This window comes from Corvus cornix, chromosome 2 (assembly GCF_000738735.6).
Source record: "Corvus cornix cornix isolate S_Up_H32 chromosome 2, ASM73873v5, whole genome shotgun sequence".
Lineage (NCBI taxonomy): Eukaryota > Metazoa > Chordata > Aves > Passeriformes > Corvidae > Corvus > Corvus cornix.
In genome coordinates this window covers 83,491,347-83,517,892 of record NC_046333.1, presented here as the reverse complement: position 1 = coordinate 83,517,892, position 26,546 = coordinate 83,491,347, and the positions used below count along the sequence as shown (strand labels likewise).

The 26,546-nt window shown below is 40.7% G+C and overlaps 1 protein-coding gene across 3 annotated transcripts in view; it reads right to left on the bottom strand.

Moving 5' to 3' along the window:
* Positions 1 to 9,504: 9,504 nt before the first annotated feature.
* The window catches only part of VWC2 (von Willebrand factor C domain containing 2), a 57,460-nt gene continuing 40,418 nt past the window's right edge, over positions 9,505 to 26,546 (bottom strand). For all 3 annotated transcript variants that reach the window (XM_039549864.1, XM_019282610.3, XM_010393952.4), the window contains exon 4: positions 9,505 to 10,054. In XM_039549864.1, the coding sequence (XP_039405798.1) occupies positions 9,903 to 10,054 (152 nt within the window). In that variant the 3' untranslated portion in view covers positions 9,505 to 9,902. The remainder of the gene's footprint in view (positions 10,055 to 26,546) is intronic.

Here is a 26,546-nt window from a genome sequence, read left to right as displayed (position 1 = left end):
TAACATAAGCAATGGAGTCACTTTCATGTCATCAAAACTTTTAAATATAATTTGTATGCTTTATATATATATTAATCATATGCAGCTGTGAGATTAATACAGTACAAAATGTCATGTTTCTTAGGCCTTCTCTGGAGAGACAATTTGATATGAGATGCTGTAGTAACTTAATGAAATATTTTTATTCTGCAGAGCTTGATTTCTGTGGTATTTTTAGTAGGCTAGATACTAAATAGTCAGTTCTAATTTGGTTTTCTTCACCTCTTTCTCACAGTATAGTGGTTATTTATATTACAGAAACATAGTAACTTGAAAGTTCAAAAGGAAAAGCATTATCCAAAGAATATTGAAATAGTCCTAAAAATCAAAAGAAAGTGCAAAATACTATTTAGTTTGTACAAGAACAAATTAGGACGTCTCCATTTTGGTTTGTGAGGTGTGATGTAGCAAGTGCATAAAATACGCTGTAAAGAGTATTTTGCTAAGATCTTTATACTTTCAATGTGAATATAGAGAAATAGTTTTCCATTAGTGAAAAGACTGAAACAATTTAACAGTTAGAGAAACTTTCCAGTAGCTGGCTAAATATGCTACTGGTCCTTACTTCAGATTCCCTTCTGTTTTTCATGCTTTCTGCTAGATAGCAAGCAGATGACACTTCTGAGAAATAGAGTTTTTATCCCATTGTAAGAAAAGTCTACCTTCCTACAATTAAATAAACTGAAAGTTCTGAAGAATTGACTAGAAATATGCCTATAATCTTCAATAAAAAGAGAAGAATTATTCCTTTGGTGCACAAGATGATGGATTTTCCAGACAGAAAGTTTGGAAAACGCTTTTAGTTACTGGTAAAGCTTTCTCTTTCCAATGAAGCCATCTTGGTCTGCCTGTACTACTGTATAGTAAAAGGAAAGGCTACATCACCTGCAGAGGACTCCTTCTCTCTTACATTTCATAACCTCTGAAACCCCTTCCATCAATAGCAGTGGCAAAAAATGCTCGGTGAGCTGCTAACAGCCACTGGGGATCCAGGGAATCCTGCCAGCCTCAACAAACAAAGATAACCCAAACCAAGTACTGAAAATCCTGCTGGAAGTTTGTGCAGCAGTGGCTATGATGTCAACATTGAGACAGGCAGAACCCACCAACAAGGGAAATGCCAACTCTACAAAAGGGAAGAAAGCCTTAAACACCTTTGCATACTGAATGCTAATGCTGTGACTTAAAGGTCTATCCCAAAGAAAGGCTACCATTGCCAGCTCAAAGTATGATTCAGGATAGTCATAACCAAGTAGCTCAAATCCTGCTTTTTTCTGCCAAGAGCATAATGCTGAGTCTGTCTTTTGGAATGAAGTCATTCTGCAGTCTGTGCAGACTTTGTCAAATGGCGTAACGTGAGCCAACAGGAGAAGATGATTTCATTCAGAACACTTGTTCTGCATCATACATGGATTTCTGGTTTGATGTATTAGTTTTGCACTACTTCTTAATAATGACGGGAGCTTAAATTCCAGCTTTGTCTTGTAATACTTACACAAGGAGCTGTAGAAGTATAGAAGTATAGAAATATAGAAGTAGATATAGAAGAATATTTAAAATATTACTGCATATAGGACATGTTATATTGTAATTGATGGAGATATCCCCTATATGTAAATGCAGTAAAAAGTGATGGAAAGTATGGTGTAAGAAATGGATGATGTATAAAATATATACAATTTTTTCATCCTCAACATAGAATGCTGAAGAAATTTCCTTTTTCAAATAAAGAAGCATTCTAAACATTTTGAATGTAAATATTATTTATTAATGCCACTTAAATTCCACATTTTTTCCTTTTTTTTTTTGGCCATAGTTGTATGCAGTAATGGAATTCACTGTCTTTGGTGCAACAGTGGTTTGACATATGTAGTAAGAAAGTGCTAACAACTGAGGGATTTTCACTCTTGCAATAGGTCTTATGTAAGTTGACGTAGTAATATTAATATTTTTAAAATGTGTACAGTTTGTTTTGTTTACATAAATAGAACACGTATGTTTTTAAGAAATAATGATTTATCATCATATTGGTAAAATATTTTAGGTCATACCACTTAGGACTACTTGATTTTTAAGGTCTTTAGAATATCTGCTAGGCTAATATTATTATACAAGTATTTGAATCACAAAGCTATTTGAATACAAAAGTAGAGGTATTTTGCATACTTAGTCCTTTGCTGACAGAGCTCAGTTCTCTCCACAAGGGCTGATGTAAGGAGCCTGTACTGGGGTTTTCATCCACCTGCCCATTCAGTCCTTGGTTAAGAGGATTAGAGTGAGCAGCTCACAGTGTACCTGAAAGGTCACAAATGATGCCATGTAGCCTCCGACGCAAAAACATCCTTAAGACTTTCTTTCAAGGTTAATTTCAATATCACTACTGACCAACTGTTAACTTCTTCCCAAAGAATGTAACATTCCACTTGGGTCAGTCATCTGTCCATCTTTAAGAGACCATGTTGAGCACAAGACTTTTGGTCTTACCTGAAGAAAACAGTCACACACCATGATACTTTTCTTGACACTCATCTTCTTTACTTTGTAAGACTGCTCAGAATTACTAAGCGGTTGACTCAATGCATTCCTTGTCATCATCATTCACCAAGGGCCTTATTTAAGTTGGTGTTCACTAGTGGCCTCATGTTTAAAATCCTATTTGTTTAGTATTCACAAATTGCTTAGTTTTTAATAAATATTACAGAGTTTGTAATCTTTTTCCACCTCTTTTCTTTTTTTTCCATCGAGTTCATATGTAACAATGAGCTAGGTGTGAAAGTCATTTGTGCTGGTTTTGGCTGGGGTAGAATTAATTTTCTTCACAGTGGCAGTTATGGGCCTATGTTGTAGATTTGTGCTGAAGGGTTGACAATATAGAGATGTTTTTGTTGTTGCTGAGCACGGTTTACACAGAGCCAAGATCTTCTCTGCTTTTTGTACTGCCATGCTGGGGAGGAGACTGGGAGTGCTTGGGAGATTGGGAGGAGACACAGCCAGGACAGCTGACCCCAACTGACCAAAGGGATGTTCCAGACTGTATGACATCATGCTCAGATATAAAGTGGGGGAAGAAGTGGGGGGGACATTTGGAGTGAATGGTGTTTGTGTTCCCAAGTCACCATTATGTGTGATGGGGCCCAGCTCTCCCGGAGATGGCTGAACAGCTGCCCGACCATGGGAAGGAGTGAATTAATTCCTTGTTTTGCTTTGCCTGTGCGTGTGGTTTTTGCTTTCCCTATTAAATTGTCTTTATCTCAACCCACATGTTTTCTAGCTTTTACTTTTCTGATTCTCTTCCTGATCCTGCTGGTGGGGCAGTGAGCACATGGCTGCACAGGCCTTGGTTGCTGGCTGGGGTGAAACCATGACACCATTTTCACCTCTTTGTCCAATCTGGAAAATGAGGTTTTCAGGTATTTGTTTTTTCAAGCACAAATATGGACCACAGAGGTAAACATGTGTCTTCAGAAACTCTACTCTGACAAAAGGACTAAAAAGAAATACTGTCCTACATCTAAGAAATAATTTCTCAATATGATGCATTATCTTAGGATACTATACTGTAAGATTCCCACTAATATCTTGTTAACGTGACACAGCCTGTCAAGCTCCAAAGATATCTCGATTTGAAGGATACCAAACTGAAAACAGTACATTTGAAAGTAACTACCTAGACTGTATTATTTGCCTTTCCGGTTTGAATTAAGTATATATGAAGTTTTGTGTATAACACATATGCAACTAAGGCACTTGGAAGAAAATGGAAAGCAGGCATCATTAGCATTCTCCAGAGTTACACTGTTAACTGCTCAAACATCAGTACAAATGGCATAACTAGCAGAATATATAAAATAGCTCTTTCTATGAAATGCCATTTGAAAATAAAGAGCTGGGAAAGAAGCTTACAAAATGTGTGGCAGTTAAGAAATTGAACTCTCTTTTACTGCAACCCTTAGAACGACTAAAGGCCACCTATTCCTAATTCTCTTGTGGTAACCAGCATTCAAGAGCCCACTGGGTTGTTAGGTTAGGCTGAAGCACTGCATGCCTACGTTATCTCCACGACTTCCCACTCACGACAGCATTAAATTAGCTAGCATTCATTTCAATTAGCAGTGGCTAACGCAACAGCACAATATGCAGTACTGCTTTTGTGAAAATACAGACTTTGATTTTGTTAAAACCTGTACCAATACAGTACACGGACCTTACTGTGGCAGGGATAGCAAACTACTTTGAGAATTACCCTCTAAAAGGGATGTAGCTTTTTAAGGAAATACCCACCCAGGTTAAGCAACATTTGGACATTTTTATAATTTGCCTTCCTTTACATCAGAAATGGAAAGCTCTGGTTGTCAGACGATTTCATCCATTAAAGGCATTTATAGATTTGCATCTATACTTTGAGGGACAATAACAAAGCTAATATATTTTTCCCTGGGGTATTATACACACCAGAATGTTGCATTTTTCTCCATGCACACATTTACAGATTTTAGCAGAGTATAGAAACAGTGGGATTTGGTCCTCCTGATAGGGGAAATTCACTTTGTTTCACAAAGTTTGCACACCTTTCAGGACTTACTGGAAAAAGTAAAGTAAATGATTATAAAGGTTTGTCTTTAATACTGCCTACTATGAACAAAGGCACTTTACACCAGGATTTGTGAATGTTCCCTCTCATTCACTGACCGTAGTCAAGTACAAAGACTTAATTACTTCTACCTGTGGAAGAAATCCTGATCTCAGTTAACAGTATTAACCCGGGTTTCTGAAATACTCTTGGTTTATGCTGAATTAGCCAAGAAAAGAATTTTTTCCTATTACTGATAATTTAATATTCCATATCATTATTTCCACTTCTCTGTAACTAATAGTTTGGAGTTTTCCTGCATTTCTTTTAAAGGCATATAAAATTAATAAATAAATAAATAACACACTAGGCTGTGCTTATTTTTTTGTCTGCTATGGAAGTTGTTTAATGTGACATTTCAACAGACTGAAAATTTTCATTTTCAGTGTGGTTGAGCCTAAATACATTTTCAAAGGAAAGAAGATTTTGGGAAGGAGTGGCAGTCATCTCAAAACTGAACAAGTTATGTACTTTCTGAACTAGTACTTACTTTAACCAAAAAGTGATGAAAAATTTGAATTCTTGGATAGTCAGAAAATAGTTTGTGATATTCAGTTCAGTGCTGTCTCCCCAGTTTGAGTTTGGTTTTTAGTGCAGCAGGAGGTAGTATTTTTGCAGAGAGAAACCCCGAGCTGACACAGGCTGTGAAGAAAACTCATTGCCTGATAAGGGGAATAAATGCAGCATTTAATTGGATTGCATTACATTCTTAAATAATGTGTGCCTTTAAAAGCCTCCTATGTATCACAAAGCTATCATAATTTAGGTATTAAAAGTTACTGTCAAAAGTCACATCAAATACTTTACAAGCACGACAGTACAGTTCCCCATTAGAAGAGGTGTTTTCCAAAGTGAGGGAACCTTTCATCATATCTTTTTCTTTCTTAGTTGTATTAAAGACTTTAATTCAGTGTCATTTGAACCTGGCTTTCAATTTTGCACTTCTGGAGATCATCCTGTCCAACACCTTGTTGAATGCAAGTTCAGCTACAGCAGGCTGCTAAGGGCTGTGTCCAGTCGCCATCCTCAAAGATGGAGACTCCAAAACATCTCTGGGCAACATCCTCCAGTATTCATTCACCTTTACTGTATGATTTTTTTTCATCACCAACTAGAATTTCCTGTATTTCAATTTGTGCCCAAATACTTTTCTCATTTACTTTTCTTATCATATTCTGTGAAAATCTATGTTTTTCTTTTTTTGAACATTCCTATTGTAATGCTCAGCTCATCTGTCTCTCATATTTCCTCTTTTTCCCCTTTTCCCTTTTAAAACTCACATAATATTTAAGTGAATATCAGCTGCTCCATTTTTGTGGCTTAAATGAGTAGTATAGAGAAGCCTACTGCACACTAACTGGGCAATTTTATAATTACCTGAAACCATCTAGAATGTAATCTCTTCAGGCACCTGCTTACCCAGGTTGGAAGACAAATTCATGTATAATGCACTCCTACAGAAACAGACTGTTTTGATTTCAACTGGGAAATAAGCAGAAGCAAGTGAAGCAGAAGCAGAAATCTCATATTCATGCCAATGCAGCTACATGTGAACATCTGAGAAGAATATTCATTATCCAAGCAACAGACCTTCGAATACAAAATTATTCATGAGCTATCAGTGTGTCTGGAAATACAGCTTTAATAGACACAACCCACCTGCAAAGCTGAAGGACTCCTCTTGTGCAGGATGAATAATCCTGTTTGCACTGAAGCAAAAACCAGCTGAGTATCTAGGCTTCAGTAGGGAAGACAATATTCTCTGGAGTTCAGTTCACTGGAAGTGATGCAGAAAGCTTTTGCCTTATTTTTTAAGGTTACATATGAACAGGTATATTACATAACCAAAGCGTAACATTTAGATTAGTACATGTGGCCACCACAGCAGTTCTGCAGTGGTTTTTTATTGCTTTGAGATTAAATTAGTTTAAAGGCAAATGGTTCCCAAATGCATTCCATAATGGCTAACTTTAAATATTTTAATTTCCACATTTTCATTATCAACTCCAATTACAAGAAAGTTTTAAGCCTGTCTGTGTGAAGTGACATTACGCATCAGGCTGCAAACGTCAGCACCCCAGCTCTGCTGCCAAAGGCCCACATGCTGCTTGGTCCAGTCACTGGCTGGAGTCTGGCTTTTGGGGTCTTTTGGTGTGTTTGCCTCTGTGCCTGTGTGGGGTTGCTGGTGGAATCACCGTGTGCTGGGATGGAGTTACTCTCCATAATAGGCAGTAGGGTGCTGTGGTTTAGACTTGTGACCAAAGCAATGCTGAGACACGTGTTTTGGCTGTTGCTGAATAGGGTGGGCACAGTGCCAAGGTCTTCTCTGCTTTTCACTCATCCCCTTCGAGTAGAACGGGGGCACTAAAGAGCTTGGCAGGGCTCACAACCAGCAGGTGACCTGAACTAAATAACCAAAGAGATGTTCCATGCCATATAGTGCTCTGCTCAGCAGTAAAAAGGAGAGGAACGAGGTTAAGTTGGCTATCTTTCGCTTGGGAACTGGCCATCCACTGGCCTGCCCATGGGAGGTGGTGAGTGACAGCCACTGCCACACTTCGTTTCTTCTTTCTTCTTTCCTGTCTCTCTTTATTGAATTCTTTTCACCTTGACCTGTGAGTTCTCTTGCTTTTACTCTTCCTTTCTTTTCCCTTGTTCCACTTGTGTGGGTAGCTGGGGCGTGAGTGGCTGTGGGGTGCTTAGCTCCCTACTGGGGCTATCCCACAGCACACTGTATACAAACTGGGCAAGACTGGCGAGATCTGCCCTGAAAGATCACTCAGCCCATGTCCCCATCTCAGAGATAACCAAAGAGCTCTCATGTGATAATACTACAGGACAAAGCTGAATGTGGCCAGTGATCTAAGCATAAAGAAGGTCAAAAACTCTGCATAACTTCTACATCACTCCATAAAAATAAAAAAAAATCTAAAAATATCTGAAGTTTGCTTCTCAAAAAAAAAAAAATCTCAAAATATAATCTCTTTAAGAAAACACCCACAGTGCTGAATGTCAAGATGAACATGCCTGGGCAATTTCACATGCAATTGAAAGGACCATCCTATTACTAGAGTAAAAATGGCACTAATACATTGGTACCAGGACTGAAAGACAGAAAAATATTTTTGTAAAAATGTGCAATAGAAAATATTTATAAAAGCTACACTACAAGCTAACCCTTTGATTTTGTACTCACTACTTCAACAAAAAGAACTGCCTAAGAGAGCAGAAATTCGCCTAGGAAATGGCATAAGGCTTAACAAGAGCCTTCAGTGAGGGAGAAGCAAAGTGTGACTAGTCTGAGGTGAGATTTCCAAAAACGGACTCATTATGGCCATACACTGAAAGACACAAACAGTGAGTTTCTCACCATTCACTGAAAACACACGCGTCTCTTAGAGACACCAAGCAGCCTACCCAGAAAGCCAATCCCACGCTGAGTTGCAAGTTCACCTTCCCTTCTCAAGTTTCATGGCTGATTCCTACATGGGTACTTCCACTTGTCTGAGAAGCCAGGCATGGAAGACCACTGGCACTCATGGCACTCTCTCAGAGCTGTGCAGACACTTGATTTCAGTAAGCAGAAGCCCATGTAGCCATGAGGCATGGGTCTGATTGACTTAGGAGTTAGCTTTCTGCCATATGACTACGATTCTTATAAAATGGATATATATACTTTATCGCAAGTTTTAGACAAAACATACATCCTTTACTCCCAAATAACTCACAGGGATAGAAATATGCTCAAAATAAGGACATGAGGTGATAACTGGGATCCACTGAAGTCACTGGCAAAAGTCCCTTAGTGTTCAGAAGCAGCAGAAAGTCTTATTTTGTATGGATGTAAAGCTGGTAACCAGGTTACACCACAGGAGAAATTAGCAAAGAGTAAGTGGGAATTTAAGCAACAGTCTTTTGGTTTCAGATATTGATTCATCAAATCTTCCCTCCAGCAAAAGCTTAAAAGCAAATCCATGTTTCTTGAGCCGCTGCCCTAACAGGTATTCAAAGCTGACATATTGTTGGATTTCGTGATAAACTAAACTAAAACTGAAATGAATTTAAGCAAAGGCTGTGGGTGGCTGAAGCAGGGAGATGTGATTCACCTCACATGTAGTCAGGCTCAGACTATGTACTAGAAATCCTCTGATGGATTCAAAGATGGAGTTTTAAACCTTTCACTTTAATAGAGTGTCACAGACCCTGTACACACTGCCAAACAAAATGCTGAGCCACGTTCAAACAAGGTGGCAGGAGCAGGGTCTAGGGAATGGTGCAGCTACTAACCAGCTCTCCTACCCACAATTTAGCAATGTGGAGCCACATCACTGAAGGCTTGTTTGGCTGCTGTAGCCCTCCCAAGCTGCACTTCTCCATATCCATTATGCATCACATTAATGATGCTCTGCGGTTACTTACCATCATTTCCACCAGCTTGGTGATGCCATATTATATCAAAGAGATATTTGTCCCTCTGATAAATTTATGTCTGAAATGAATATTAAGAATCAAATTTGTCTCAATAAATATCTATAGCAGCAGCTATGAGAGACCAGTTTCATAACACTGCTCCAAGTTGTCTTGGCTGTGGAGCAGGAGACAGGAGCACAAATAAAACTAAGATATGGAGCTGACCCACCTCTACATTACAGCAAATTTATGTTCATAAAAGAACACATGTTCTCTGAAAGCAAATTCTACTTCTCTTTTTTCCAAAACTGAGAATGTCAAAGTTATGTCATGTGCTATCTCTTGTCTGCCCCAATAAACTCAAAATAAGCAAAAAACCCCAAACCCAAAACAGAACCAAAAAAAAACACACAAGAAAACCCTCGTATAGTGAAACTGGAACAGAAATGTAATGTTTTAGCCATGGCACATGTATACAAGAAGAGAGGCAATGATACTTCAATCTGTAATGTCTATATAAAACATTTATTTTTAAGCTCTATAATGGTATTATAGAAATACATAGAATATTTTATAGTGTATTTTAGTGTACTCACTGTGAAAATAACACATTTAAGACAGGTATTCTTATGTCCAAACGTTTTAAATATATGCACTTCTTTGCTTTGCAGTATTATGTTACTCTGAAAAACAAAATATCAGTATTTTATTCTTTGCTCCTTGCCAGAATCTTCTCATTAGGATTTCCCTGGGTCATCTCGGGTGCTCTCTGCTGTGGGATATTTTATAAAAACCACGAGAAGTCCGTAGATATGTAGATTTCCTATATTTGCTTGCATTCATGTCTAGTGCACATCGCTTGCCGTTCAATCCTCCAAGTGCCTTCTTCGTAAGTACAGTGACATATAGTGCATTCATCAGTTTTCACCTCCCGGCCTGCTGGAATGACAAGGGTTTCTGCAAAGCAGTTCGGGCCTAAAAGAAGGAGAGAGTTCATTATGTGACACCCACAGCACACTGCAATCCATCCTAGCACAATCCTAGACCTGGGCATGGAAAACCTCCCACAGAGTGAGTAACGCTGGGCACACTGAACAAACATGGGCATCGTGTACGAGGCATAAAAGCAGCCAAGAATGCAAGGACCCTGCCCTCCAAAGTGGCTGGAGGTTTCTGGTATGGATTGTCCCTGCCTTCCACATGGGAAGGTGCAATAAAACCTTTTGCAACCTGCAACTGTGCCAGAGACCTGGGCACACACTGATGGTGCAGATGAACACAGATTGAAGCTAGAGAAAATGCCAGCTGTTGATAATTCAACAGTCCTACTGTAAGCTACTAGAGAACCACTTACACATTTTATTACTTTTTTCCCACAGGAAACAAGCATTTTAGTTTTTGTAGTAATCATAGTATCACATTAGCTCCCTTTCTTTTTCCAGCAGAGTGGAATAGCTTTAGCCTCTTCTGAGTGAGCACACTTTCCATGTATAAAATGAAATATTCCATTTTATGTAAGTCAGTAAGTCTACAAACGCCCCTTTTCATAGCACACTGAAATCACTTCATTTCCAAGGATGAGACAGGAGAAAAACCCACCAGCACAACATTCCGAAGACCAGTCTGGTTCTTTCAAAAAGCAGAAGGCTGTGAGGGCTGTTTTATCTATATTTATGTCAAAAAAGAAGTCTATTTCTGCCTTGAAAATCCACATGCACTTGCGGAGCAGCATTAAACCCTCCAACCATGTATCTATCTGCTGATATGCCCCCAGTGGAACTCAGCCCTTCCATTTAATGAGCACACACAGCAGCTGCTCAGGCACAGCCTAGCCACTCCACAGCACTTTGACACCACTGTCATCAGGGCAGGATTTGTAGCAGGGGCCAGGAGACACTGATCTGATACTGCTGAAATTCTTCAAGGCTATGGATGCACAAAGCACTTGTTGACTGCCTGCCTGTTTACCATACGAATAAATATATCCCACATAGGCTCAGTCTTCCACTGCTAAGGGTTTACTCCAAGACCAGCACCAAAGAGCATGGCTGCTTCTTCTACAGAAATGTAGCCCACCTCCTGGGCCACGCATTTTAAAGCACAAACCAAATAGTTCAGAAATCAGTTTCAATAGTTGTCTCTTTGAAACAGGTTATGTCTTTGTGTGCACACAACAGCCTGAGAATTAGATGCCAAATTTGCCATAAAGAAAGCCTTTCCTCACTGAAGAGTTATCTCTAGAAGAGACCTGCAAGACTTGCAGAAATTTGCTTCCCCAAGTGGTACCCCTTAATGCTCTGAATATTTAAGCCCATACTTTGTTTTCATAGAATCACAGACTGTACAATCATTAAGGTTGGAAAAGACCTCTAAGGGCATTGAGTCCAACTGTTAACCCAGCACCACCATGTTCACCACTAAACCATATCCCCATGTGCCACATCCACATACCTTTTCAACACTTCCAGGGATAGTGATTCCACCATTTCCCTGGGCAGACTATTCCAGTTTTGGAACTGACTTGACAATTATCTTCAACACGTGGCTTCTTGCACAATTTTGGGTGACTTCCTGCCCATTTGGATACAGAATGTGCAGCAAAATAGAGCATATCTCATGTAAAATCACCGACTTTACTGTCCTAATGTTACTGTGATACTACTGTGTTTTCAGTCCCTCCATCTGTCCATGCAAAGTATTACTGAGCTGGAAACACTGGAAGGAGGACTTTTGGGGTGGAAGCAATGCTCCTGAGTCCCCACTGCACACTGGGAGGTGCCCTGGGTTTCAACCAAGATAAAGCAGAGCTCACTATGCTGTCCTCAGTGTTTAAAATATTTGAATGTTGATCTGTATAGTTCTGTTTCAGTGAAATACATATTCTTCTTGCACCTAATAAAGTTTTATCCCAAGATGAGTTCACCTGCACATTAGGTAAAGATACCTGGATGTTTTGCATGCTGGACTGTAACAGCCCCATGATTTACAAAGCTGTATGATATAAAGAGTTAAAATATTAAAAGCAGAATCTACTTTCCATAGAAAATTTGTATGAAACCTGCAAGACCACTTGAAATTTAAACACTATTTGAAAGAAACCGGAGGAACAAAAGTGATGTCAATCTCCTGTACAGGATTTATTTCATTCTGGAAAAGCAAATGTTATAGGTTATACTTGGTTATAAAAACCAACCAGGGAATGAAGTAAAAAGGGTGCAACACACATAATATAATTCACTCGGATTCAGCATGTAAATGCCTCCAGTCACAATTAGCAACACTTTAATGTCATGCGTGACGAGTCCTTTTTACATCAGATAATTATTTAATATAAAGATTCAACAAGTTAGACCTCAACTGCTAAACTATTTTATATGGGGGAAAGTCATTGCTTTGGTAAATCCACAGAAGAGCAATAACCATCTACCTGGGAAAGGGACCTGAAAAAAATAAATGGCAGCAACAAATGCTGTTTTAGTACCATGGAACTTTTCCTTAGAAAATTGTCCATTTTCTGATTCTGCTTTTGCACCCATCATTACAGTAACTGCAAATCTTGCATCGTACTTAAGCTGACAACAGTCAAGTGGCATCCTTGCCCTCACCTTTTTCTCTGCAATATCATGCACAACATTGTGGGTAATGTTACAGAAAAGGTCATCAATGAAAAGGCTGAACTGACTGGATTACTGCAACATCATGCACATAAATGTCAGTGCAATATAGTGTCCAAACACGGGAAAATAATTCCACAACTCTCCTTTTATTATTTCTCCAAACTCTCAGACTTCTAGGGAAAATAGCTCTGAGGTTCACCCCAAACCCTCACTCAATTTTGAAGCTGCATGAGCTTGTCCTGGCTCTTGGTGTCCTGTGCCTCCCTTCCCACCAAGCAGGGAATGCTTGTCCCTTTCCTCTTCCTCTGAGGAGCAGTCACAGAACCCAGACTTACATGGCTGGACTGATGTGCAGTGATGGGGTATATGTGGGATAGCACTGGTGGGACCCTTGGTGAAGGGCTGCTCTGGCTCCCCTGTGCCTCCAGCAGCCCTGCCCTGGCCCCTGCCTGTCACACAGTCACAGAATACTCTCAGCTGGAAGAGACCCACAAGGATCATCAAGTCCAGTTGGAGGGACAGTGATGATGAAGCTGCTAATGATTCTCTGCCAGTCTAAAAGGACAGTAGGGAAACTGAGGAATGGATGATTTTGAACAGACAGTGGGAAGGCCAGGAGGCACAGCAGGCACACAAAGCCTGGTTCTAAAAGCCACTGAATGCCATTTCCTCAGTCTCCCTTAGAAGAGGGAGGCAGAAATGTGTTTCCTCCACATTCAGAGTGGACGAGTTGCCCCAATGGCAAGGCATTTGCTGAAACTACTGCTTTACTTAAAACTGGGCATTTTATATTGATATAGCAAGATTTTCAAAAGGTGAGCCATTTTTGAGTTTCCAAGTTTGCAAAATGACCTGGCTTAGCACATGAAAAGCATTTCCGAGTGAATCGTGGCTGTTCCAACCCCACAGCAGCAGTGGCCTTTCTCACTAGATGCTGCTGCTGCAGGAGCAGTGAATTTGTTCACCTTAGTCTACAAAGGAGGTTGCCTGCTTTCTGAGCTCCTTGACAACATCACTACTCTGCCCAACTTCAGCACCTGGTACTTGCTCAGTGCAGCACTGGCTTGTTTGCTGTGCAGTATAAACCTCCTGGCCCCATCCCCAACTGCGTACACTTATATAGCTCTAAGGCAGTCAGTGGTGCTGCACTTCTTCACAGCAGATGAAGATCTTGCTCTATCACTCTTAAACCTGGCAGAAAATTCATTATGACATATTGTATCAATTCTGAGTACAGCTTGAAATTTACCACGACATCGTTTGTTTTCCTGAAGTATACAGCTGGTGCTGTCAGACTCCACTCGAGCCATACCATGCTGGTATCAGCATAGATTTCTTTCCCAGGGCTAAGGCACAGTTGCTGCCATTGCAGCGATGTCTCAAAGCAGCAAGTTCAGTGTAAATCTTCGGTTCTCACACTGAGCACCAGACTGGCATGCAGCTCTTGGCTTCCCTGCATCTGAAACACTGAATCCTAGCTTCCAAAAGCAATGTTTTTACTGGGATCTAAAGAAGGAGGAAGGCAGATTGAATGGTTAATTCACTGAGCAATTATAAAGAGATCCTCATCTTAGAAACACTTAAAAAATGAAAAAAGTTTCAAAATATTATTGGGGTAAACACTGCTGTTGTAATTTTTTTTTTTTTAAATACTTACACTGGTCCTGTGGAAAGTTTCCAACAACTTATACACTATGCTTCAGTGTTGACAAAGGCAACAATCTAATTAAAATGCAAATTTTGTTATCTCAGAAGGAAACAGCTGATGCCAATTCTCAGTAGAGAATGCCCAAGCCACTCACCTACAGAAGCACCTGTAACCTTGACAACCTCAGAAGCGCCTCTCTGAAACTCCTCCTCCCCTCCTTCCACAAAATCACAGCTGTATGTCACGGAGCTGTTCCTGTTTCCTCTTCCTCCTGCCCTTGCTTTTGTATGGGCACATGTTCTAATCAGTTAAAAAAATATGAGATACAGCAATTTGGTAAATCACAATTTAATCAACTGTTTTCATCATGCGTTAAACCAAATCATGGACAAAGAAATCTGTTCAACTGCAAGTTAATGTGCTTGCCTGGAGAATAAGTCACAGCAGATTTTTGCCAATTAAAACTACAGTGACAACCTCTGTAATTCAACACTTTGATGTAAGACTGCTTTGGGCTCTAGTTTGTACTAAACTTCCTCACAGCTGCCCCTCTAATAGCTCCTTGCAGCAGTCAAACAGGCCACTTCCAAGGCACCTGACAGCAGCCCCATCTACCCTGACAGTTTTCTGGCACTCATCACTGGCATCACTCATTCTGGCATCATTCATGTGGTATTAGAGCACTTTGTAAACTGCATAACTTCAATATTTAGCTTACCCCCCTGGCTTTATTTACACTTTTTTTTCATTTTTCATGGAGACAGTTCCAACAGTTAAAATGTGGAAAGACAGATTTCCACTTTGCCCTGGAAGTGTTGAGAACCGTGACAATATACAAGAAGGAGCTGTGCTGGGTGAGATCAGAGGTCCACCTGCAACAGCAGCAGCCAGAAGGAGATGCAGGGGGAGGTATACAGGGACAGAGCAAGCACACATAACCAGCTTCCAGCACTGTCTGAATCAGAAATTTGGTAAACAGCTCCTCCTTGCTGAGTTAGTGGAGTTAATGGATGGAGTTAAAACGTTACTTTATGATTAACCTCTCCTGTACAGTAGCACAGTGATATTTCCTGTTTCCCTTCCTATTTTCCTCCTACTTCCTGACATTCACTTTTCTGTTGTGACCACAGATGAAAAAGTTGAGTTGATGTTTTCATTACAGTTACGAGTTTTACATCAGATAGAAATTTTATAGAAAAAAACGTATCACTGCACTCAAGTAAAATCTGCTGCTGCCTCTGTTACATAAAAGTTTCGCTGTCCAGAAATGCTACTTGACAGTCTTCCATGTACAGCAAGAGTGTTTCTGTTGCTCAGTAATTCCAGGAACATGCTGGGGAAAGCAAAGCCTTCCCTCCCATCTCTCAGATCTTTCTTCTTTCTGATGTTTCAAGACTTCCTCCATTGCAGATGCCAGGGAGACTAATGAAACACTGAGCTGGAAAACGTAGCCAAGCTACCTGCCTTCATTTCAAGCTGTCTACTGCTGCCAGTGACCTGGGATGCCACAATACAAAGCCAAGGACATTTTGGCAGTTACACTGGGGAGCTAGGACAGCCAAGGGCCAAACCATGGACAGATGTTGGCTGTGCCTGCTTCCCAGTGCACAGGGACACAAAGCCCCTTCTCACCTGCTTAGATATTTGAGATAGGTTTTTGAAACATTCTAACGTGGCATGGTGAGACACTAAAACAAGGCTGCTGTGCCACGTAGCACCACAACAGAAAGATTTTTGAGATACAGGCATTATCTCCTCGTCCCTCTCAAATCTAATCACTTTCTCCAGAGATGGTATCGGTACCTACTTTGTGTCCTGTCAATCTCTAATCTCTTCTAAAGAGTCTGTATCTCCCTGACTTGATTTTGTTTCCCTCTCACATGGATGTGTGTATATACATAATACATCTAGCTCCTGCGAAATGTCAGGTCAGAAGATAAAGCACAAAGAACAGCTGGCAAAAGGAGTCTGTGACCAGGATTACAGCAGACTCTCATTCTCTCACAAAAGTAAGTTCATCATCCCTGCTACTGTCATGATGCTGGTTTCTCCCAGTCTATCCCAAACTTTTACTTGCCTCAGTACCTCTGAACATAACTGAACCAAGTCCAGTTTCAATTTTCAATTACAGAAGAAGGATTCTGGTAGACCCAATTTTAAAAGCAATTTGAGACCCTGAAAAACCATGTAATATTTCCATAGTTTATCAATGCTTTAAGATACTGGCAGCCAAAGAACCATGGCAGATATCCTAACAGACTTCCAATAAATGTATGTGTATATGACAAGGAAAAGCAAAAGTATTCATCTGTTTTGTGATATTTCCTAGCTGCTTTGGGAAGTAACGAAAAAACAGTGGGTGCAATATGCAACCTTCCATGAAAGCATCATATTTTTCATTCTATACAGAACTTTGGTGATTTTAAGAATAATAAAACCCCTCCCTCTGTTAGGGCCATATTTTTTAGATGCATAGGGAGCTGACAGATTGGAAGAAACAATCAGCATTTTGCCATCTAATTTAGAAGGATGTGTATAGCAGTGTCTGCTGTGAGTGGACAGACAGAAGAGAGCCCAAGGAAGCTCTTCCGTAACTAAAGAGGGTGACCATGTCATCAGTGGCACTGCTGTGACAAAGTGGGTATCAAAGCTATGGCACTTGCTGTAGCCTACGTGTGCCTCTGTGCGTGCATGTGCTTTAATCCAGAACATAAACCAGCTCTAATCTACTTAAGAGCTGGGTTTTAATGTTCTGCTGATGAGACTCGCAAGCCCTGTTTACAACCATGTTCCGTTGTTTTACTTTTTCATTTACCATGTGTGACAGCAGTACTGATGAGTGTTTTATTCTGCCTCCAGTCCTAGAAATTGGAGTAGTGTCCAAAAAGACCCACAGAATATGAAACAATGCCACCACAGCCACTGGACTGGTCCTTTTCACTACTGCTTCTTCCCAGCTCTGATTCTCCATCACCTTGCACTTGGTGGTGATGTTAGCATCCCTGGAATGACAATGCCAAATTCTACCGAAACCACTGACAACGCCAGTGCTACCACTACCAAAAAGGGCTGCAGAGTTTTGCACAGATAGAAATGGCCTGCAGGAAGGGAACAGTCTGCAACCTGCCACTGCTGCTGTCTCCTTAGATTTTCAGGTGTATCCAGTGAGCTGCATTTCAGATATCTGCTTTTTGTGTACTGAATACAAAGAAGCAAAGGAGCATCGAACACTACACAATCCAATACCACATGAGCCAAACAGAAAGCCTTGAAGCATAAAGGGCTCAATTAAACATGAGGCTTGACTGCCATAAAAATAAACTGCATCAAACAACGTCCTTTATCAGAGAAAATACAGAAATACTCAAATAGGCTACTTAAAATGGTTTTCAAGGTTCCTGGGACTTGTAAAGGGACACTGTATTCTATCCAGAAATGGCAACAATTAGACATGAGCTGAACACTGTGGATATCTCACAGAAAATTACATAAGCACTTAGAAGCCAGCAAGCTGTGCATCGATTTTAGGCTCAGCTTTCTTGCAGATCTGTCACAACCCTGATGATTAGGAAATTAGAGACATCGGGCTTGAATGTATGGAGAAAAACCATGTCAGATGCCTGAGATAGCAAAGAATCACAGAATTTTTTATGTTGGAGAAGATCTTTAAGATCATTGAGTCCATACGTTAACCCAGTACTGCCAAGTCTGCAACTAAACCGTGTCCCCAAGTGCCACATCCACAGGCCTATTGAATGCTTTCAGGCATGGTGACTCCCCTGTTTCCCTGGGCAGCCTGTTCCAATGCCTGACCACCCTTTCATTAAGCAATTTTTCTTAATATCCAATCTAAACCCCCCCTTACACAACTTGAGGCCACTTCCTCTCATCCTGTCACTTGTTACTTGGGAGAAGTGACCCGCACCTGGCTACAGGCTCCTTTCAGGTAGTTTTAGAGAGTAATAAGGTCACCCCTGAGCCTCCTTCTCCCCAGACTAAGCAACCCCATCTCCCTCAGCTGCTCTTCATAGGACATGCACTCTATACACCAGCTCCATTGCCCTTCTCTGGACACACTCCAGCACATCAATGTCCTTGTAGTGAGGGGCCCAGAACTGGACACAGGATTTGAGGTGTGGCCCCAATGCTGAGCCCTGGGGAACACCAGTAGTGACCGGCTGCCAGCTGGATGGAACTCCATTCACCACCACTCACTGGGTCCAGTCATCCAGATGCTTTTTTACCAAGTGAACAGGGAACCAGTCCAAGCCATGAGCAGCCAATTTCTCCAGGAGAATGCTGTGGGAGAAACAGTAAATCTTGAGGGCTGGCACTCCTTACCCTGCTTAGCACCGTCCCTGCCTGCTGGGACCAGGTTACACTTGCAGAAAGCTGCCTGCCTGCACTCCCTGCAGCTCTCTCTCTGCTCCACCCTGCACCATCCAGACTGGACTGTGAACCAGCCTGGGCTAAAGCCAGTCTGGAAGAGAGCCTGGTGGTTTGGTCTGGGACATGACCTGTGTGCAGCATTCTGCAGAGGTGCTTGCAATGGAGTGGGGCCCAGGGAGTGCATGGGAGTAGCACTGGCTACTTGGAAATTACTTCTGAAGCCCAGAGAGGGCAGTCACATCTAAGAAAACAAACCGAATCATTGCTGGTTTTTCCCCCTGTTACAGAAACTGCAGAAGAACTGCCACGCACTGTGGTGACTGGCAACAGTGATGGGGCAGTCTGTGGCTGCAGCAGGGTGAGATGCCTGCCTGCCCCAGCACTTCTAGCATTGGAGCTTGAAAACCCTGCTGTTGAGGTTAATGGGGCTAATCCTTCCCTTTCTTAAGCTGTTTATTCATCCCAGTGACCCTGCTGTGCTTGGCAGGATAACTGCGGACCTGCTCAGCACTAAGACATCTTTGCACTGGGAACATCAGCTTACTCTTCAGATTAAGCAAGCCATGCCTTTGTTGAAAGATCCTCCACAAGTTATCCTAAAAAACTGTTATGCAAGTTTAAACAGATTCTGCTCTTCTAAAAGCACATGATACAGGCCAGTAACTGAATGCCTCAGAGATTTGCTGCAAACACTGTAACTAAAAGCACATTTTAATTAGCCAAAACACTGCAGCACTGGTGGGCTGTAGTGTCTATCAGACAGGTTAATTAGGTCGCTGAGAAGCGGTCAGTAACTTAGGCAAAAATGCACATACAGTCAGGATTTTATATGTCCTGAAACACAGGCTAAATGCAGGATAATGAAGGATAAGATTTAGAGAATTATTTTTGGAAAATCCCTAAAGACTTCAACTAAATCAAAAGCTAAAGTGGTACCAAAGTACAGTAGGAAGAAGAATCTAAATCAGTATATTTTTTAGTCACTATAAATCACTGGCTAGCAAGAATACAATATGAGAGGATGGCCAGTGGCTACCTACTACTACAAGGAATTATTCAATCAAACCAACAAAACATCATCAGTCAAGCATCAGCCATTTTTCACTACATTTTAGAATAAACACACTGAATACAGTTAAACCAGAGGTTATCTTTCTTACTGAGAATGATTTATAACAAAATCCTGAATGTAGTATCCTTCAAGTCCTGATACACTGTCACAGCAGACAGTGACAACTCTCCCAAATAAACAGTCCCCTTGCAAGTTTAGGTGTTGTATAAAAGCTTGGTTTGGCTTTTTTGTTGTTATTTTAGGTTTTGTGTCATCATTACTGATCCTTTCGGGCTTCTTTGTTTTAGTTGTGATCTTAGGGGCTTGTATGCACAGACAGATTTCTAGCCTCTCTTCACTAGAGCTGGTTTGCTCTGGTTGTAGGGGTACAGATGTACCTAACGTGCCTCCCTCTAGGTAATCTGCTGCTGAAGTGATACACGCCAACGAGCAAGAGGTGTCATCACTGAAGGAGCTGCAGTTTGGGATCTCAGACACCTGTGTAACCCTCTCATACAGGCGAGCTGTGAGCAAAGCTGACAGCTGCAGAAAGAGGAAGCAGAGGTTAAGACTCTTAAAGGGAATAAAGTTTGTGCAGTAACAGAAATAAGTGGTCTGTCCCATCTGAACTGCTCAGCTTTCTACTTGAAGACTTTGGCCCTGTGGCAGTTTCTTGACTGTATCTGTGATTTTTGTGCTTATTTTATCCATTTCCTTTAAGTTATAAAAGGTAAATACCCAGCCAAGATGAACCCCAGCACAACTGTTATTTAAAACATTAAAAAACCCAAACAGTTCCACAAAGGACTTTCTTCAGTATGGTCAGAAGACTGACCACCTTCTTTCCCCTCTTCTACCTTTCTCATTTAGAATGTTTCCAGTAATCTTCCTCCTAAAACCAGAAAAACAGTACCCTTTCTTACAGGAATAGAAGTGTCAGGGATTGGTGCCAAAGAATGAATTACAACTGTTGGCATGTCACGCATCATTTTAAAATACAATGAATTCTAACAATGTCCTTTGCTGTGCATTGTTAGCTCCATTGACTGAAATAAAAAGCTGTCCTTGTATAAAACAGCTGTAATGCATGGGAACCAGAACAGGAGAATGAAGAACCTGTTTAGTCACCAGTATTAACAAATTATTTCTCTCTTTGGGTGTGAAAATTTACAAAATATACAGTTGTACTTGCTAGTTGTTTTAATGTCATATTTTTACTGTGTGAATATACCTGTAAAGAACTGAGTTTTTAAGGAAAAATTCCGTATCGGCTAGTTTTAATATGTACCTAAGTTACTCGACAACAGAGAAAAATCACAGTATTTTTATGAGCAAAAGAAAGGTTATACTTTGCCCTCCATGCTACTCAATCAATAATTCTACCTTTTCATCCCCTGTAACGATTTTCCCCTGGTGGTTATGAAACACAGCCCTGACACAGCTTGCTTTGGAAAGACTGCATTTTGTACCTGTGGAGGAAGCTGAATTTAAAATCACAGGAAAATCTCTCTGTGAGAACACACTCTTCCTGCCCCTGGTAGCCCAAGCAGGGTACCCTGAGCAGCCCTGCTCCCACAGCTCCATGGCCCAGATGCGATCTGGGAAAAGTCTGGCAGTGGTCCCTGCTCCAGCACACTGCTTCTGGACAGACACAGTTCTGGGGATAGGGACCCAGCTTTGCCACCTAAAAACCAGGGATCTGGTGCAAGCCAGCCACCTACAGACCCCGTACATGGAGGAAAAGGAAGAGGCAAGTCCTTGCTCAATCCTGCAGACAGATGCTGCCATAGCTGCTCACTAGTCTGGTCTGCAGGTTGAGCCCTTCACCAGCACACAGGCATCCTCCTCACATTTCAGCCCCGTTTCTCACATGGGCTCCTAGTACCACTCCCTTACCTCATTAAGGTCTTGCACAGCATACTGAGTGAGATGCTAAAACACCACCATTTGGATGAAAGAAATACTCTGGATGGGAAGGGGTGCATTAAATAATAGTTATTTTTCTGTTGATCAGAAACTCAACAAGTCAGAGCTGAAAATTTGAGACGCCATTCCTGAGGAGATTTCACATACTCCACTTAGGACCGTGTCTAAAGCCAGCTTTTTAGAAGTACAACCAGGTACTATGCAAATCTAAATATATTAAGTTGCAACATGAAAATCCATCACTACCTGAAGTTGATTTCCTCTTATTTCCATTTGCATCACCCTCACACAACTCATCAATCAAAAACTAGCATACAGGGATGCTTTGGAGAAGGAAGAGTGGGAAACCAGAAGACGGAAGGGTGATTCATTGCAAAAGAAAAAGATTAGGAAGCCACTGGTGTTGAAGAAACCAAATTAGTGGGATTTCAAGCAGGAAGGAAAAAGGCAAGAAAGCAGGCAAGGTGACTGGCAAAATTATTTTAAGGAATCACCTTTTTATTGAGATGGAAAGACAGATGGTTTGAAGTGAGAGACATGAATCATAAAAGATATGAGAACCGGCTTTGTTAAATGTAAGGATTGCCTCTGTGAGTTATACAAATCCTTTCATCCAAGAGAAGTGCAGCCACACAGAAATTGCATGTCACTCACAGGGGCACGCATAAAAGGACACGTACTACCCAAAAGAAATCTTCCACGTAATATCACTCAACTTCTTCACTTTTAGAGTCTTAAAGAGCATTTATTTTCCCATGTGCTGCAAAGCCAGGAGCATCATTTGATAGTGCAGTACTCTTCTCCCATGATGATGTTAGTGCAGGCTCTTTCATTCCATTGCACAGATGTGAGAAATTGGGCAGAGCCCAGTGGAGAGCACAACCCCCTTGGAGCAGCCAGATCTGTGGCTACCTGGACAGATTACAGCTGGACCAGGGGCTAGTCAAAGAAACACAAAGTGAGGATAACAAGCTCATTCCCTTCAACATTCCCATGGCAACTTGTTAAGAGGTATCAATGGATCGAGTCTGCATATTTAGCCACCAACACTAACATCACAGGGTGAGCTATTTTGGCTAGGAAGATTCAGCAGTTCATCCCAGTCACACCGCAGGATACAGACACCTTCAAAAAACACCAGGGCTCATGTAGAGCCCTCTGGTTTTAGCCAGTGCAAACTCACAAATCTAAGAAGCCAAAATTCATATGATGGAGGTTGCAAAGATGTCTGCTCTTCTAAGGAGAGACAAGATATTCCCAGTGAGGGGCTGAGCTATGTAAATACCCTACCACTAAGTCAAGGCACTAAGCCCAAGAGGAGACAGGCACTACCAATATTACTGGAGCTCCTGTTCACAGAAGTAGCCATCAAGCTCCTGCAAAGATGCTCAGGGAAAAGTAAGAAATCAGATCAGGCCTTCCATTAAATTAGTAGTCCAGAAAACTCTGAAAAAAACCAAATTGTCTTCCAGAAACGGTCCCCAAGATGGCCAAGTTGGCACTGGGAAGCTGGGCTGCTTCCTAGAGCTTTCTTTTCCTTTTTTTCCCCCTAACATGTAAGACCTCTGGAGCAGTTACTGAGGCATGAAAACCAGTCTTTGTATTTACAGCAATAGAATTATTGTAAACCTATTCTTAAATATTTCCACATATTATATGCTTTTTCTTGTAAAATTATCTCCAAAAGCAATTATTATGGAAATAAAAGTTCTGGGGGAAAACAGCTGGAGCTTTTATGTTTATCTGAAAGTTACATTTGTTTTTTCCTAGGCAGAACCAAAGCATTATGAAACTGTAAATAATTCCCAAGATATTTTGAACTGATTTTCTTAAAACTCAGATTAGTGCAGTAGAAAAAGAGTAATAAAATAATACAAAAGTGGTGAAACTAAAAATTGAATTTTAGTTTCTAATGAAGTTATTACTCTAGAATGTCCTACAGCCAATTACAACCTACAACAATTAAACACTTGATGCATGATTACAGTGATAGCTACTCCATCTGTCTTTGGGGTATTCTTCTACTCTCTGGTGATAAAAATGATCACTGCTCACCTGCTGCGTACACAGCGTAAGTATAAAGAAGACTTGGGAAATTTGTGTTGAATAGAAGTTACTATTTTCAAGAACCTCCCTAGAAGACAAAACTAAATTAAAATGAGAAGCTCTTAATTACAGAGTAGATTGGAGTGTTGCAAAACATGTGAGATTCAGAGATGTGGAAAGGGGATGTTTCCTGCAGGAGAACTGATGTCCTAGCAAAGGGGGATATCAGCCCAAGTGGAAGAACGAGCAGATCCTCTAATTTGCTCCCTTTTGCAAGGTGAGGCTCATTCCTGTCTTGCTCTGGGGTTTACTTTGCAATTACTCCCTTTGCACTTGATACCATAACCATTAATAACACAATATGTACTTGTAAAGTCTACAACCATTACTGGATTAGTAATTTATTTTCTGATTCTTTATTCCAAGTCTATATGTAGGTTATGCGTGTGCAATTGCAATCCATGTATTAACGTGCATAAAGAATGAATACTGTAAGGAATCTTTGTGGATTGAAAGCTGTGGATGGGTTTTCAAGAGAGGAGAGACAATTGGTCAGAACAGAAGGAAAATCACAAAGTAACTCCAAACCAAAAACCAAAACCAAAACTCTGCAACGGTTTTTAAGGGAAGTCTTGACCACAACACTGAATAAGACCATGTAAATGCTTTAAAATAAACTAAAGCACTTTGGAATGGAAACTTTTATATAGAATTTGTATAATTCCAGGCACATTACATCAAGGAATAAAATACATCAAGGGGTCTCTTTCCTCAAGCATGATTGTCAGCTGATTTCTACTGTATTAGGAGCACTGCTCCAGGTAAAAGCATCTAGTACCAGGGCAAAATAATATAGTTGCAAACATGGGATTCCATGAGGGAATCATATGCAAACAGATCTCTTTCAAACATCTCTTCAAAATGCCAGCAATAAAAACCATGGTTAAACACATCTTCATCTTTGGCTAGGGCTGCAAACACCTGAAATGTCAAAGGATACTGGAACTAAATCAAAATACCCTAATCATGGTTAAATAATGAGATTGATACATTTAGATTTCAGATTTTAAGCCTTCTTGGCATATTATGCAATTTTTTCCTCTGGGCACAAAGTCTTAGCAAATAAAACACCTCTATACCTGTCATTATGAGACTCATCTTTCAGCTAATTATGGCATATTTATTCTTAGTGAATAAAATTGTGTGACTGAATACAGATGCTGACAAGCCAGAGAGGGGAAAAGTCTTAAAATAGGATGAAATTGCAGCTATAATGGAAGGCAAGAAGAAAAACTTTGCTTTTTGGCACTTCCTCTCCTTAACCTTCACTTCTTTTCAAAGTGGAACTCAGAAAAGCCGCACTAAGTCACTTATTTTTCCCCAGTAACTAATCTGTCGTGGGTTCTTCCTGCAGATAACATTGCTTTTAAAAGATCACTTCTAACACAGGTTTCTGGTTGAAGGACAGATTCCACTTCCAGGCTGTTAGAAAGTGAGAAAAAATGTCCAAAGGAGAGGGCTAGCCTGCCTAGCCATATCTGATCACATTTGACTCCCATTACAGACAGAATGCCTGTGGCTTTGTTTCTTACTCAATTGCTTAGTGTTCAGAGAAAGATTTTAAGAAAAGCTTCGACCCTCACCACATTTATTTTCCCCCGCTTAAGTTCTGCCCTATGTTCAGTTTCCAAATGTGAGCTGTGTGAAAAGATTGTAGGAAGATTGTGGAGGGCATTTAAGCATATAGACTTAGGAGAAGAGAGCACCTTGGCCATACTGCAGTAGAGGAGTAATAGGGATGATAAAAAAACAAACCAACCAAACAAAACAAACAAAAAAACCAAAAAGCAACAAACAAACAAATAAAAGTGAAAAATAAGAAAGTGAGGAAATGAAAGAATCTGCAAGGTTCCCATGCAGAAATGTGCAAGTAGTCTACATGTTAAGGAAACCAGGCCCAAGGCATTAAAAAGATTTTAAAAGCACTTTCTCCTCCTCCAGCTATCAGGGCATGAGCACCTCACATCTAAGCAAGTTTTCTCAAAACTACCCCACTGCCAAGTCTATAGGTGCTGCAGTCCCCAGCATTACCCTCAGCACATTACTTTTCTTACTACCTAAGTGCCTCACCTGCCATGTACACACAGGTAACATCTGTAAGAAATTTTCCTACCTTTTAAAAAAGTTTAGAGTTCTATAAAATAAAATTACTGTAAGCAAAGATCTCCAAGTTCTCATTTCATTTATCTTCCCTTGTCTTCGCCTCTAGTCTTTCCATCTCCTTCTGCTACAGTCAGATTTACCACCTTGCCTTCTTTCTTGCCCTTAACCCCTCCTGATTTCTGAGAACGCTGCAGGACCCCGTCTGCTGTGCAGTAGCAAGCACAGACAGCAGACTTGACCAGAAAGGTGCACTGCATCATGTTTTCACAGACAGGCACCACAAGTATTCTGAGCTGCACGTTCACTTCACCCTGGTGAGGGATTTGCTTTCTCCTCGCAAGTATTACGGCTTTCACTATAGTAATTCATGTTGCATGAATTCACCCATGTATCTCCTCAGCTCCTGCAGAATATGGATAAAAAAGCTGGTCCTGACATCTTGGCTGTCCCTAAAATTCTGAGGTATGTTCAAGGCAGATCAAAAATACTGCAATGACTTTGGTGCTTTTGAACAGCTACTGTAAGTTTGCATGTCTCAGAGGGGCATTTTTTGGACTTTTTTACCCAGCAGAAATCAAAGAGTTTGATTAAGATCCCAGTAGAAATCAATAAAAATAATTGCCTATT